Here is a 15,714-nt window from a genome sequence, read left to right on the forward strand (position 1 = left end):
TTTGAAACACTAATCCAACACTCTGCTACTAAGTGTTTAATTATTAGGATTGTGAAATACAACAACACCTAAGGCATTAATAGAAGGAACTAATTATAGCCCTCTCAGCATGTGGTTTCCCCTTCACTTATAAAATCTCTTGTCATTTATCTGTCCTTTAAGTGACTTCTTGTAAAACCTTAATCAGGACAAATGGATCTTTCCGAGGGAAGGAAATGACCCCAAACTGGCACAGAAAGATTTGATTAAAACTCATACTCCTTCTGTGGCAGCCCAGAGATCCCAGGGGATCCCATTGCTCGGCAGAGTAGAGGAAATAGCAGCCAGGGAAAAGCTTTCTGTCTGAGACAAAAAGCCTTTCTCACTGACGTGCTGACATCCCCTCTCTGTAGCACCAGCCTGTGATCAGTGTCTCTTGTTTCCTTTAACACTCAGTGTCAGAACTTTGGTTCCAGCATGATTAATTTCCCCTTTACTGATTGTGTGTCATTTGCTTTCAAGTAAGATCTTTATAAACGAGGCTAAACAAAGACAGAGATGAAGATTGTGAGGAGATAAACATTTGTGCTGCTGGGACTCCCACTGGCTTGGGCACAGCAGGGGCCAGAAGTAATGGGGGTTCACAGGAGTCCTGATTAGACCTCTCACTGTGAACAGGTAATTGAAACACTACAGCAGTGGGAAAACAGCAAGCCATGGAGGTATTTTGTTTAAAACATGCCCTGAACCAGCCAGAGGTTCTGTGCCAGTGGGAATGAGACGAGGCTGGGCTGAGGGCATGGGTGGCACCCAGCTGGGTGTGCACAGAGAGCACTTGGGGCTGCTCTAGGGGCACTGCTCGAGCTCTCTGCCTGCCTTGGGGATGGGAAGCACAGACAGAGGGGCAGAAATGTGGCACCTGCCTGTGCTAGAGGTCAAATCCACAGCCAGGTGTGCTGTGAGGCACTGCAGGGAGGGTGTGTGCCTGGCAGGGACAGAGCATCAGCCTCAGGTGAACCTCTGGAAGCTCCCTCAGTGACAGGAGCCTGGTGATTCTCCCTCTCAGCCCCTGGAGATGGGGCAGCAGCAGCTGTGAGCCCCAGCTGTGAGCAGCTTGGGGTACCATGGCAATATCCAGTGTGAGCTGTGCCACTAAACCTGCTCCCTCCAGCTCTTCCCTCTGGGTTTGTCTCCTGGTGTTCCCTCACATGGTCCAGAGCCATTCACTGGTCTGCAATAGTGCCTTAAAAGTGTGATTGCTGCAAAATGCCTCATTTTCCCTTCTTAGTAATCACTGTTCCTCATGAAAGCTCTAAACAAACCTTTTTGATTGTAGTAATTTGTAAGTGAAGCTGTTTCTCACCAGCCTGGGCCTCCCTTCTGCCAAACTCCTCTAAAATTTACTGATGTCTCAAGCAGAAGTTTCTAGTTTTTGAAACAATGGGAGATTAATAATCTAAATTAGGTTTTCTTCACTCCCCTTTGAGGAAAAATGTCAACTCAAACGTAATGCACAGATGGAGAGAGAAATAATTGTCATATGGAACTGCCACACATACCTACAACCCAGATTGAGGGCTGGAGTTTTGCTGTGTTCCAGATCCCCCCAGCTGATGTATGACAGATTTCTTGTCCCTGTATTGGGAACAAGATTCATGACATCTTTCAGCAGTTTGAGTGGTTATTTGGGTGTTTGTACCATGTTTTGTCATTCCAACATAAAAGCATTCAGAGATCATTAATAGGAGTTCAAGTGTCACATCATCAAATTGCTGATTGCAAATGCTTAATGAGAAAAAAGAGGAATATTTTTGGCCAGGCAGTTGCATAAATGACAGGACTTGGTGGGAATTATGAATATAATGATATTTCAGTTATTACAGTGACAAAAAGGGATTCTGAACATCTAGATCAATTCTAAAAGTCTCTTTTTGATTACAGGAGCTGACTTAGAATTGCTGTGCATCTGTCCCTTATCTATAAAATGAAGGTTTTAATTATTTGCTGTTTCCATCACTGTTTGCTCCCAGACTGCAGAGGTTTTGTACTGGTCTGATATGAAGGCAGCAGAGCACATTTCCCTCAGCTCTGCTCAAAAGGAATGGGCTAAATGCTGCTGCAAAGGTCAACATTGCTGGTGAAAGGCAAGATACTCGTTCAGCACCATTGATAAGTGCCACTCCTTAGTTTGTCACAGCTCTCTATGACTGTGGTCAACCAAGCAGCTCCTTCAGGCTGAATTTCTGCTCTTTAAGGTGATTGCATCTTTATCTCACAAGGGTGCTGGGAAGCTGTATTAGCTCAGTGTGTGTGAGTCTTCAAATCCCTGAAAAAGCTGAAATTCTGAATGTTACCACCTGTGTGGGCACAGGGTATGCAACTGAGAACCTCCAGGGAATGCTTTCATTTCCCAACAATAGGGTTTCATTAAAAGTTGGTTTGTTTTTTTTTTTTTTTTCTCCTGTGCAAGAGAGAACTTCACCAACATTTACAAGTGTGGGTCTGATCACATCTCGTGTTGGGGTGACTGCAGGCAGGGTGTGCTCCAAACCCAACATGAGTTTACACAAGCAATAAACACACAGAACACTTCCATGATTATTCTCAGCCTTGTGTAATTTTCAGAAGAGTAAAATACATCACAATCTTACCAATATGGTTATCACCTGCAATAAAAATGTCACCTCAGGTATTAGCAGTGTTGCTAAATCACTGGCCTGACTTGAAGTCTTCCATCTGGAGTTATAAGTTAAGGACAGTTTATCACAGCAGTGATTTATTGTGTAAACAGACCTTGCTGCTGGCATTTAGGAGAATGTGGCTGCCACTCAACCAAATTCTTTTATCACACTTGACTGAAGTTCCCAGCCTTGAATTATTAGTTAATAATATCCAAGCAAAAGCATAATTTATTGTTTAAGTAAACTTTGAAACACAAAAACAGTTAGCTCCCAGACTTAGTGCTTGCCTTAGGCAAAGCATTTTTCTTTCAGCACAAAATTATAATAGAATGGGAATAAGATTTGTAACTAATTCCAACATTTCCTGCATGTATAACTTGCCAAATGGCAGAACACAATCTCCTGAGCTGTTCTTCCCTCATTTCTGTATTGTAAGACCAACAGCCTTTATGCCATAACTGAGCAGAGGTTAATCACACGCAGTCAGGCACATCCAAACCTCAAAATTTAAAAGTTACACACCTGTGGTTTCCTGATAGGGAATACCATCCCTTTTTTATCATTTCATCTGTTGTATCAGCAGTGCTTGAGGAAATCCACGAGTTTTTCCCTCAGAGGCACTTGTGGCTAATTTAGAGCAGGAAATTATTTCCTTGTGAGGAATAACCTCATCTGACAACAGTTTCTTAGCATTTAAGTATTATTTACAGCAGTGCCATGATACCAACAGCCAGCAGATGCCAGCACACACACGAGCACCAAAAGTGCCTTTCCTGATAAAGGAGGGATGGGGCAGAGCTGTCCCAGGGGTGTGAACTTTGGGAGGTTCACAGAGGAGAAGTGAACTTTGCCATTCATGTTTCATTATAATACATAATGGATATAAAATATGGCACTGTACTAAACTTAATCTTGGGTTTAAAGAGGCCACTTACTGGAGAAAGGACTATACACTGGTCTAGCAGATAACTGCCTTCTCTCTTCAAAACTGACTTATCTCCATATGGAACTCTGCCTGTAATTTCAGGCCCAGTTGATTTAGGTTGGTTTTTTTTTTTTTTTTCCCTTTGCATACTGAATTGAGAATCCTTAATATCAGATCTTCTATTTGTATCAGTTTGCACAAATATGCCAAAATCCTGCCATCACCTCTGCACAGTGGACCTTGAGACACACCAGGTTTTTGGCTGCCCACATGAAACAGGCAGGAACAGTGAAAGGCCAGGTACAAACACTGCAGTGCCTTCAAGAACAGATTTTTTTTTTCTGAAATTTTCACTGTTCCTGCCAGAAGACATTGCAGCACCATAGTCACAGATTTCTGACATTAACTGAATGATGGAGATCACTTCTGACAGATCTCTTCCAGAGCAGAAAACATTGGTCCCAGAGTGTTCAAAAAATCATCAGGCAAGTCCTCACTGCCAATGGAGATGGAGCAGGGGGAGTTGCTGGGCTCTAATTCAGGAACTTCTCCTTCCTCAGTGTATCTGCGAGGTTCACAGATGTCCCCATAATCTTCCAGAGTGCTTTGGTAATACACTTTCTAAAGAAGGGAAGAAACAATGCAAGTCAGCACAAAAGCTCCAACTACACTTCTGAAAATTAAAGGAAATTATAGCATCAAAATTAGGGAAATTTACAGAGAAGAATATGAGTCTTTGTCTGACAAGGAAAAGTTCTAGAGGAAGTTTTAATTGCATAAGTTTCAGAGTTTGTACTTTCCTCAGGGTACAAATGGGGCAAGAAAGGCCATTGGATCTGTCCTGGACCAGAGAGCTGGCAAGTGATCTTGACTGGTGGGGCCTGAAGTCCAACCAAGGAGAGCAAAGGACAGGACTGCAAACATGCAAGGTCAGATAGGGCAAGGCAAGAGGAATCTGAATTTCCCTGACAGCCCAGAAGTGCAAGACCAGGTGACAAAACTTTAACCTTGCTCAGGCACAGAAAGCATTTTAGCCCCATTTCTCCAACCTGAAGGACAATTCAGTCAAGGAAACAGAGGTATTGTCAACCAAGTCTTGAATGTTTTCTCATCAAATATATCTTGCTTTCAGTTGCAGTGCTTGAGATGAGGGCTCAGAGCAGCTGGAGCCAGAGCAGCTGGCCAGTTTTGCAAACCCTTTCTCTTGTACTTACAAACCCTGTCACAGGAGGATTTCAATGCTCATTTCTTACCTGAGCCAGTGTTCTGTCCACTGTCTGCAGGAAGCAATCCAGGTGTCTGGCTTGGGATGTCTTGTAACCAGTGAAACAGTGATTCTGGAAGACAGACACTGTCTCAGGTGTGACCAGCATAAAGCCATTCTTTGACATCGCTTTTACTTACAAATAACTTTATTTATTTTTTCTTTCTGTTACATCTATTTCTTCTGTGCTGCCTTCTCCAGTTACTCCAACAAGTGACAGTTATTTTCTAATTGAATGATATTACATTATTCTTCTCACTGTTATTAACACCAGATCTAATTCTTGGCATACCACTTCCCTTGGTATAAAAAAGGACATTTTCATCAAGAACCATGCAGTCACCTCAGAAATTGCTTCTTTTCCAACCTCTGTGGACACGGTTGTTGGAGTAACACCACGTGTAATATCCAGCCCAGCCTGCACACAGGGAGAGGGATGGTGTTAATAAGGAACTGAACTAAGTGTGAAGGATCACACCCCTGCAGACTATTCCATTTTCCACTCTCCTTTACTCCCTTGTTGCACACCCCAGGATGTGTGTGGAGGAGAGTGACAGGAGATGCTGTGCATCCTCACCTGTCAGATTCATCAGCAGGAGGAGGCACCTGCCAAGGCCCTGCTGAGACTGAAAAAGGGTAGGAATGGTAGCAGTCTGTCACCAGAGTGGCATTATCCAGCCCATGCAGAGCACAGCTCCCCAGACAGGTTAGTGGCAAATTTTACTCAGTACCAAAACCAGAAGAAACATAATTAAAAAGATGATCAGTAGCACATTCAGCCACACAGCACTGGTGGGGTAGTGTGGATATGTGCTGTTACACTCACCTCAGAAAAAGAACTTTTGCTCTCTTCATTGTAGTTGATTAAAGTCTGTTCACCTTCCTGGTGTAGAGCAATGGCTTTGATTTTAGCCCCTGGCCTGTAACAGTGGCAAAGCACAATGCTGGAGACTGTAAAGGAGAAAGGGAAAGGTGAAATGGGCACTGGGAATTGGCTCAACACAGCAGGGGGAGAAGCTCCCAGCCCACTTCCAAAGGAGATCCCGTGGGAATCCTGCTGCTGTGCAGATGGAATTTTTGGTTGGAGTGGTGAGACTGATCAGGCAGAATAGATCATGCACAGGTAACCAAAGGAACAGTGCTCAGATAATCTATAAATTTTTCTTCAAATAAGGAATCAGCAGTCCTTCTCTCCAACATCAACCAACATGAGCTTGTACAGAGGAATCAGCTCTAGAACAATTTAACCTCCATGGGACAATTTCATTACTTTCAGTTTGCCAGGACACAGAAAATGTCAAAAAGTCAAGTATTCAATTGTATTCAATGCAAATAAAAATACTCGCTATGCTGTACTAGAGTTTAGCTTAATTATTACATTTGCCAGTCATTCTCTAGAGGATTTTAGTAGATTTGAGCTCAAGAGCTGCAATTTCAACGAGACCCAGAGCTCAGATGACAGAGAACCTGCATGTTTAGCTTGGGAGGTTGCTTACCCAGTAGAAATAAGAAAGCCATCAGTATTATCACAATGGCACCACTTCCAAGTCCCACTGCTGCTTGTAGAACTGGTGCATATGATGAACATGTGTGTCCATCTGGGCAAAAGCAGAGCCTGATGTGCTGGTTCTGCCTGGTGGAAAATCCTTGCTTGTCCTGAATAATGATGGGCACCAAGTAGCTGTCTTGGGGGAGGCTTCTCAACATCAGAAGTTCAACTGACTGCCCTAAAAAGACAATTGATTCATTTCAAGACTCACAGAAAGAAGTTGAATATTTTACAGTCCTTTGTGTCAATAAAGGAAACTCCTTTGCACCCCAATTTCATATATAATTTTCCAGCCTATAGTAAATAGGACTAAATTACATCCCACTTTATTACCTCACTAAGTGTCCAAGGCAGAGATCTCTCCCAGCCTGGCTGCACTCTGGCACAGCTCCCTGATAACCTCTGGCATTTCTTAAGTAGTTAATCAAGTGAAGAAGTGATTCCTCAGCAGTCTTATCCCCCTTTTTCAGTTTGAGCACAATGCTGCTGGTCCTGTCCTCAGCAGAGAGGAAGAGCAATGTCACTTTTCACAAATTGCCATAACTTCATATTTTGAAGGCTCTTCTTTCCCATCATTTGTCTCACTGAGACTCATCAGTAACAAACCAAACAGGTAAGAGGGCCCAAAACTGTCAATGAACTCAGGAAGGGCACAGAAGGAAGAACTCACCAAAGTTCCTTCCTAATGTCCAGTTATTCTTCACATCTTCAGAGTCCTCAGCCAGCTCAAATGTAAATGGCCCTGAATGTGAATGGGCCAGAGCAGGCTGGGCTTCTATAACGAGAGGTGTCCCTTCTTTTTTGTCACACACATCTAAATCAGGAGCCACCAACGCTGGCATATGATCATTAATGTCAGACAAGTAAAGCAGGATGGTGCCAGTGCCAGTCTGTGGTGGCTTGCCTGGGCAAGAACAAAAGAAACACAAAAACACTCACAAGTGGGCATTGATAAATGCCAGTCCAGTGACAAGATCTGTCTGGTTTATCCTACCAGTCACAGGTTATAAACATTAAGGTGTTTTATTATCCATTCATCACTTGGATCTTTAGTCTTGCTATCTTTTCATGTTCAACATGCACTTCATTTCACAGTCCAAACTGCTTGAATATTTTCTGGCTGGATGCTTACCATGATCAGTAGCATGAACAATAATGGTGTACAGGCTGTTGTTCAAGGAGGGGGATTCTTGATCAAATTCTTTTACCACAGTAAGAACACCAGAGGTCTCATCCACAGTCAGCCAACCATCTGGGTCATGGGCTAGTTCATACCTGAAAAAGAAAGGGAAAAATTACAAGTTATAATTTTTAATGATACCTGCAAACCTCTTTATATTCCCAAGCTATTTCTTATCCCAAGAGCTGGAACATCACCACTTACTTTATCTTATGTGGCACATTATCTGGATATGTGGCTGGATACTTTCGAAACACCCTCCCAGGCTTCATTGAATCTTCCTTTTGGACAGTAAGTACAGGAGGATGAAACTTTGGAGCACTTTGTAAGACCTTGATGTTCACAGCTGTGTTTGTGGATTCCAAATCAGAGATTGTCACAATGCCATTTTTACACCAGAAGAATGGTTCTTCATTTGCTACAGAAATGGCAAGTGTCATCTCATGGTCACCTTCATAGCTGAGAGGCTGAAAATCCCAGACAAAAGCAGTGTAAGTAGCAGTTATGCCTTTTTTTGCAGTTTATTAGCAGTTAATCAGCAATTATGACCTTTGTTTTGGCAGTCACACCTGTTTACCTGAAACACAAGTGACCTGAGCTCACCCAGCTCAGCTGACTCAACCACAGGCCATGTGCCACATTGCCACACTCAGCTTATCTGTTGCTATTATCTCCTCACCTTGATAACACTCAGAATGCCTTCATTTGTGCCTGGATCTGTCTCAATGCTGAACTGCTCCTTCTCATTGCCCTTTGTTATTTTGTATTTTGCTCTCCATGCTGGAGTGTTGGGAGAGTCTCTGTCTTCCACTTGGAGCCGTAGCACAGCTGGATGTTCCTCTCCTGCTGAAATCTGCAGATGGTACTGGGAAGGAAAAGGAAGGAAATAAGGGTGACATCTATCTATCTATCTATCTATCTATCTATCTATCTATCTATCTATCTATCTATCTATCTATCATATAATTTCACAGTGGCTTAAGTTTTTGATGGTGCAGTGTAGCCACCAGCTTACCTACTAGCACTCCATAGACTGAGAAATGCCAATTAAATCACCTAAGGAGCGATGAGGTAGCAATAATATTTGTCTTTATTTCTTATAATAAATGGGCCACTGGTTGAGAACTGAAAATTCAGATTCTTGCTTTCTGATATACAAACAGCCCTGACCTCGCATCATAACTTTTAAAAGTGCAATAAGGATGATACTCAGAGAGAGGGAACAAATCATGGCTGTGAGAAGGGTTGGAATTTTACTGGATAGAAGTTGATGACAAAGCACAGGCCTCTTGTGTAAACCCATTTTTGCAAGTGATATAACATTATTCCCTCAAGTCTTTCAAACACCAGGTAGGAGGCACGGGTGAAGGTGTTTGTTTTTGTAGGTGACTTTGTACACACTATTACAACCCTATTGTATCTCCTGCTGCTCTTCATAACCTCAAATATTTACATAGACCCATACCTGACATGACTCAGCACTCTGAATACTTGTGCTGGGTTTGGCTCAGGTGGTTTATTTAGGTGGATTGTAAAATAAAAAGCAGATTGTAATCATAAAATGGTTTTGGTTGTAAGGGACCCTAAAGGTCACCTAGTTCCACCCCTTGCCATGGGCAGGGACACCTCTCACGAGACCAGGTGGTTCAGGGAGTGGAACATTCATCACTTCTCTGGGCAATCAGCACCTCAGCTGCCCAGAATAGGATCAGATGTCAGAATAGGATCTGTCAACTTCCTTATGCTTCCAGTGACACAAAAACCTCCTGGTGATGTACACAGAAAATTAACCAAGTTTAGCTCTTTAAGATATTTCATCTGATAAATCTCATTTGCACAAGTTTTGCCCTGATTCTGCAAGGGTCTGAGGGTTCCCATTTCCACTGCTGAGTGCATTTAGCAGTTGGAAGGACTGAACTTCACTTAGAAACTGAGGAAATAATGTTTTCCCTTACATTATCACCAGTAAACACAGGGAGGTGGTTGTTTGCATCTTCAACAGCCACAGTCACTGTTGCAGTAGATGACAGCTGGGGACTTCCATGGTCACTGGCTTTAACCAGAAGGTAGAAAGACTTGGCAGTCTGAAAAACAGAAACAAGGAAGTTCCCAAAACTTAGCTGAGAAGCAGTTCCCACATTTTGCCAGCCACAGCTGGATGTGAGACTCTCCTCCCCCTTGTACCTGTAACTGAGTAATGAACATGGATCATGTATTAATAATGAGAAGATGCTAAAGATACATCACCTTATAATCCAGGCATCCTGACAGAAATATTGATCCTGTGGTTGGATCAATGTTAAATGTGAGTCCATCTGGAGAGGGCATTTGCACACTGATAGAATAGGACACCTGGGAGTTCACAGTGCCCTCCTCATCTTTGTCCTGGGCTGTGACTTGGATAACTGGCTCATCTAGGATGAAGAATTAATGAGGTATTAATGGGAGTGCTTAGTCTCAGTGTGGAGTTCTCAGGCCTGTCTGCAGGCTCTTAAACACATAACTACTAAGAAAACTTACAACTTCTCCTGTGGCCATGGTTATCCCTGCACACTCTGGCCACTATTTCAAATAGTGGCAAATCTGCCTGAAGAACTGTTACGCTACAGAATTACCTCACTCCTGGATTTATTACATCAAAAACATGTACTATTTTCTCATGCTAGCCCCTGAGGAGTTGACACCACATCTGCACACACCCAGACTAAGTCTTTGTGTTTCTGACCACCTTCTGTGAAGCAGGGTGCATGTGCAGCTTCCAGATCCACAGCTGAGATCAGAGTGCTACAGTCTTGGCTTGTAGTTCAGAAGAAACATCTCTGAAATTATTCCAGAATGTCACCAATGATATTCCAGTGTACATTGAGGTTAATCAGACAAGAGGTTGAAACAAAAAAAACCAGGAAAATGTCCCTAAACTCAAGAGTGTTAAGTAAAAGGTGGAAAGAGGAACATACTTAGTAGAAAAGGGATATAAAGAAGAGATTAGGAAGGGAAATCATACACAAACCATCCACACCCAGCTGGGGTGGCACTCACCTTTACTATGGTTCTCTCTTATTGTAGTGCCATATTCTTCCATGGAAAACTCAGGTGCATTGTCATTGATATCTTTAACTTTTATCCTGAAAAATAGAGGGCTGTCCAACAGCTCACCAGATTTTCTGCTCTCAACATCAAAACGAATCTAAATGAATAGCAACACAGACATCAGAATGAACTGAGAAGCATCATTTAAATATCAGAATGGAACAAAAAACCCTTCATTTTGAAGTTGCTTCAGTCAAATTTGGCTTTCAATCACATGGTTAAGTCATTATTTCACCTTACGAAAGTAGTACATTCATAATGATCATCCTGGACCTCAAACAACATTTTTAAAAGTAAAAAAAAGGTTTTTACTGGAAATTAATTACTTGAAAGGGCTGCCTAAGAGACAAGATGTTGCAAAGAAAACCCCATGGAAAACCATAATTTGGGTACAGTTAATTCACAGAGACCCAAACAGAAATCGCTACAGAATAAACATAAGGCGACCACAACTGAATTTTTTTTTTCAGGAGGAAAACAAACCCACACTCCCATATTTCATTCATAAACTTGTTATCACATTTCTTTCATTGCACTTCCTGCTTGTGAACACTTTTCTGCTTTTTAAAAAGAAACATATGTTTCCTTTCATGTAAAGCTGCAGTAATAGAGCTTTGCAGCTCCTCCAGGATTACCCAGTTTTTGTAAGACATGACTGTCTGCTTGCATCCTCCTGATTAGGAGACTGTGTTTGCAACTCAGTGTTCTGGCCACTAGAGCTGTAATAGAGTTTGAATTTCAGGACAACCTTTTAAGTTTTTAGGTTATGATCAGGGGTCATCCCAGAAGGAAGACAGAAAAGCATGCAGAGATTTAAAAGGAATAGTGATGTGGAAGTTAATCAGCCTCTGCTGAGACAATCAATTTAACAGTTGTTTACAGGTGCCAGATAAGAAAAGGAAGTCATGGAAATACTCATTTATTATAGGTGTGCCTCTTTCTGTGATGCATTTGGCCATGAGAGGACAATCTCCCCTGGCAGACAGCTGGAAGTGTCCTGTGTGTTACCTGGAACACTGGGGTCCTCTCCCTGTCGATGGTGCGATGCACGTACACGTCTCCATTGGCAGCATCTTCTATGGAGAACAGCCCAACCTCTGGAGCCTCATCCACCCCAGGCCCACTGATCAAATACTTCAGTGATGTATTGAATGATCTGTTATTGAACAGCTGGTGAAGAGAGAAGTAGGACAGTGCAATGAGAGCAGGGAAGATAGAACAGAAATAAAAATAATTTAGATCAATTCTCCTTCTGCCCCTCTCCTCTTTGCAGATGGGGCTTCTCCTGGTCTCAGCCAACCCCAGATCCCTATCTGCAGCACCACTTTCTGCTTTCCCTGAGTGTCCTTGCAGCTTCCCACAGGAAGGACCAGTAAATCACTCCCACCTCACACTTCTACCCATCTCTGTGGAAATTAGACAAGTTTGGATAAAGAAGTTTTTTTAAAGTTGCTTTTTAATGCACACATTTTGCCCTCTGCAACCTGAGATGATGAATGCCTTGCTGAGCTTCAGGCAGCACTTTTCCTACAAGGTGATTTGTACCTTTCCAGCATATTTGGGGAATGGACCTTTGTCCTCCTCTTGAACATCAATGGTGGTGATAATCCAGGCCCTTTTTGTTCTCCTCAGAGGTTGCAGACTGTCTGACTGATAAGAACCCATCCCCTATTGGATAAAAAACAGGGTTTAGTGTCACAGTTTGCACTGTTAGCTGTTGTGTATCTATTATTATATCATTTTGACTACACACCTGAATACTCTTCCTGCTGATGGCTTGTCTTAAACTGAAATTTTCAATTTCATGAGAAAAACTGTCAGCAGCAGTAACCTTGTGAAAAAAAGAAAAGTGATTGTGACAAGTGAGGGTCACTAGAAAATCTTGATGTGTTTTCTAGGAGGAATTTGCCCTCACATATTGATCCAGTTTTGACAGTATTGTATTGAATTGTAGGTAACCCTTAACTCCACAAATATCATCCATCTCATTCCAAATGAATGCCATGAGAGCTGTGAGAGCAATTCCTTTGGTCAGGTGATGCCAGACCTCACAAAAATGCTGTGTCCATGCAGACACCAGTCTTTGGTATCACCTCTGTGGCTTTTCCTAAATCAAGTATCTCCAGTTTTTAAATATTGGCCCCTGTCTCTCCGTGTCCAGTGCTCCTTTAGAATTTGTCTGCTATTGACAGGACATAAACTGATTTTTGCAAAAAAGAATTAAGCCTGGGGAGAATTTCAGAGTCTCAGGGGTCTGTGGTGTGACTTGAAGTGTTCCAAACACAACTGATTTACCAGGAGGTGATCACTGGACCAAAATCTCTAACTCAGATGAATAAAATAAATCACTGAGAATTGTGACTACACCCAAATTGGCACAATTTGCCTTTTTGTATAAATGCAAGCATCCTTCCCCACTTCAAACACTGCATTCACTGGAAATCTTTCACCTCCAAGGACTGTAACAGTGCTCAAATTAAACCATTGCCATTAGCTCACTGGACACCTTTCTCCTACTTCTCAACACTTCCCTTGGAAATCTTGGGGTTTATTACTCATCCCATCAAATGTTTTCAAAAATGGAACAGATCTCTGCCTACCCAGACTCAGGCAAAGGCCTTTACCCTGTGACTTCATTCTGAAGAAGGAAAACACTTATAAAATTGTCATGGCTATAAACCTGATGAGCAATGAATGGGGTAAGTAATGCCTTGGAGCTGTAAAGTTGTTTACATGCAGGGAAAAGCTCTGCCATGTGAAAACAGCAAGCAAGGCTGGAGCTCAAGCTCTTGCAAGTTGTCCTTGTTGGATTTGCTCCAGGTTCAGCCCTGCTGAACGAGCTGTTTTCCCCTTTTCTATGTGCAGTCATTTTTGATCATTTTGGAAGCTTTAACTGTGTATTTTCTGGCTTCTTCACTCCTCTTGTTCACCTGCACAGCCACAGCTCAGGGTAGAGCTGTCTCCACTCCAGCCAGGGGCACTGCTAGAAAGGAATAACCCAGTGCAGGACCATGAATCCCACAGAAACACTCATGGGAACTCCACTGGATTCCTGGGGGGATGATGGTTAAGGTGGCAGGGCCACCCCCAGGCACCAGCATGCTCAGCCAGGTGGGAGCACTCCAGTATTCCCAGCAGGATGAGCAGAGGAAAAGCCCTTCCCAGAGAGCTGAGCCTGGAGCTGGGGCTGAGGAGCTGCCCCAGGGGCTGTTCCAGAGGCACCAGTGGGACAAACAGACTCACAGAGGGGCTAAGGGGGAGATGAGCTGGTCCAGCCCCCTGCTCCAGCAGGTCCCCTCAAGAACACTGCTCAGGATTCTGAGTGTCTCCAGGGAAGGAGACTCCATCACCTCTCTGGGCAGCCATTCCACACCCCAGCTCCCTGCACAGCTCTCCCCATGTTCACTGGAATGTTCTGTTGCCATCTCTGCCCTTTGCCTCTGATCCTCCTGCTCAGGACCCCGGGGAGATGCTGGCTGCATCCTCCTGCCCTGTCCCAGCCCACATCCCAGCCCACACCCACCTGCAGCAGCAGCAGGACGATGAGCAGCTCCAAGGGGCGCAGCAGGGCCAGGGGGGCCCTGGGGAAATGCTGCCATGGCAGGGGGGAGCCCCCAGGAGCAGCATTTCCAGCCCTGGGGAGCGCTGTGCCACGGCTCCCTGCAGCCCAGGGCTTCCCCATCAGCATTTCCAGCCCCAGAGGAGCACAGATATTTCCACCCCGTCAGACAAGGCGAAAAAACCAGAACTGTTGTTTCTGTCAAAGCTCAGTCCTCCTGTGGTGTTGGGCTGCTTCAGTCAGTCTGCACCTGCCACTTCCACGCACAATAAATGGGTTATGGCTCCAATTTTATTGCTATTTTACAACTAACAGTAATCACGTGTTGTGATTCAACAGTTCCTTGGAAATGCCATTCCCTAATACCTTCAGCATTGTTTGCTAAGAATAAATACTCTTTATTTTCAATAGGAGCTGGGAAAGACCAGGAAATCTGCTTCGCTATAATTTCAGATTTTGAAACGAGCAAGATCTGTCAAAGCTTATTTGAAAGCTGATATGTCTTGTTTCACTCAAAGGCCACCAAGCAAGAATGAACTTGAATATCTGGAGATGAACTTCCCACCCAGGGTGAGAAAAAAATATATTACTTAAAACCTCATAAGGAAGCAGGAAATTAAAAATTAAGAAGCAAAGAGTGGCAGAGAGCAGGGGAAAGGTTCTGGCTTCTTTGAAAAAAAACTCTTACAGCATTCTCCATTCTCCTGATTTGCTTTTATTGAGGATAAAGTTTATTCTCTTTTAGAACCGGAAAATAATTAATTTAGTGTTCTGGAAGTTGGGAAAGGAAAAATTATGGAAGAACTGATCTCCTGTTCAGGTGAGAAGAAAAGCAACAGATTGTGTGAAATAGGCCACAACCAGGTAACTGAGGAAGGCAGGAGGGATCTTCCAAACCTCAAAAATGACAGCAACAGGTTAAATAGCAGAGCAGGGCAGGAAGGCTTGGACAGCAGGAAAACCTCAAACAGCAGGAATGTTCTGACTGTAAAATTGCTGTGTGATACCTCACAAGGAAGCTTTGTTTAAAAAAATTCAAAAAATAAAAAACAATTTAAAAATTCAAAAAATTACTGAAATAGCAAAATAAAGGCACTTTTTAGCAATAGAAAATTTCAGTCTCCCTCCTCTGGATTAGTCCCAGCTGAGCACATGAACACACTGTGTGTGAAATTAAGTTAAATCTTTCTGTACTGTGGGAAAAATCCAGTCCGGGTTTTGCTCCATTCCATAATCTGAGCGAAATCCCGTCCTGGTTTTCCATTTTACCAGGCGACTCCATTCCGTGTTTCTGAAGAAATCCGTCCGGGTTTTCTATTTTACCGGCTGACTTCATTCCGTGTTCCGGGAGAAATCCAGTCCGGGTTTTTCATTTTCCCGGCTGACTGCATTCCGTGTTCCGGAAGAAATCCAGTCCGGGTTTTTCATTTTCCCGGCTGACTGCATTCCGTGTTCCGGGATAAATTCAGTCCGGGTTTTCTATTTTA

General features: G+C 43.2%; 1 protein-coding gene across 1 annotated transcript; it reads right to left on the reverse strand.

Annotated features, from left to right (window-relative positions):
* Window positions 1-3,954: 3,954 nt before the first annotated feature.
* CDH26 (cadherin 26) lies at window positions 3,955-12,496 on the reverse strand. Its single transcript, XM_079321768.1, has 15 exons — window positions 12,422-12,496; window positions 12,214-12,336; window positions 11,677-11,838; window positions 10,618-10,765; window positions 9,826-9,992; window positions 9,534-9,662; window positions 8,258-8,443; window positions 7,783-8,045; window positions 7,531-7,673; window positions 7,069-7,302; window positions 6,346-6,576; window positions 5,676-5,800; window positions 5,193-5,267; window positions 4,839-4,922; window positions 3,955-4,206 (listed from the first exon to the last, which is right to left on the reverse strand). The coding sequence occupies exons 2-15, from the start codon at window positions 12,331-12,333 to the stop codon at window positions 4,006-4,008; spliced, it is 2,268 nt and encodes a 755-aa protein (XP_079177894.1). The 5' UTR covers window positions 12,334-12,336; window positions 12,422-12,496; the 3' UTR covers window positions 3,955-4,005.
* Window positions 12,497-15,714: the final 3,218 nt, after the last annotated feature.

Source organism: Erithacus rubecula (assembly GCF_903797595.1).
Source record: "Erithacus rubecula genome assembly, chromosome: 18".
Taxonomy (NCBI): domain Eukaryota; kingdom Metazoa; phylum Chordata; class Aves; order Passeriformes; family Muscicapidae; genus Erithacus; species Erithacus rubecula.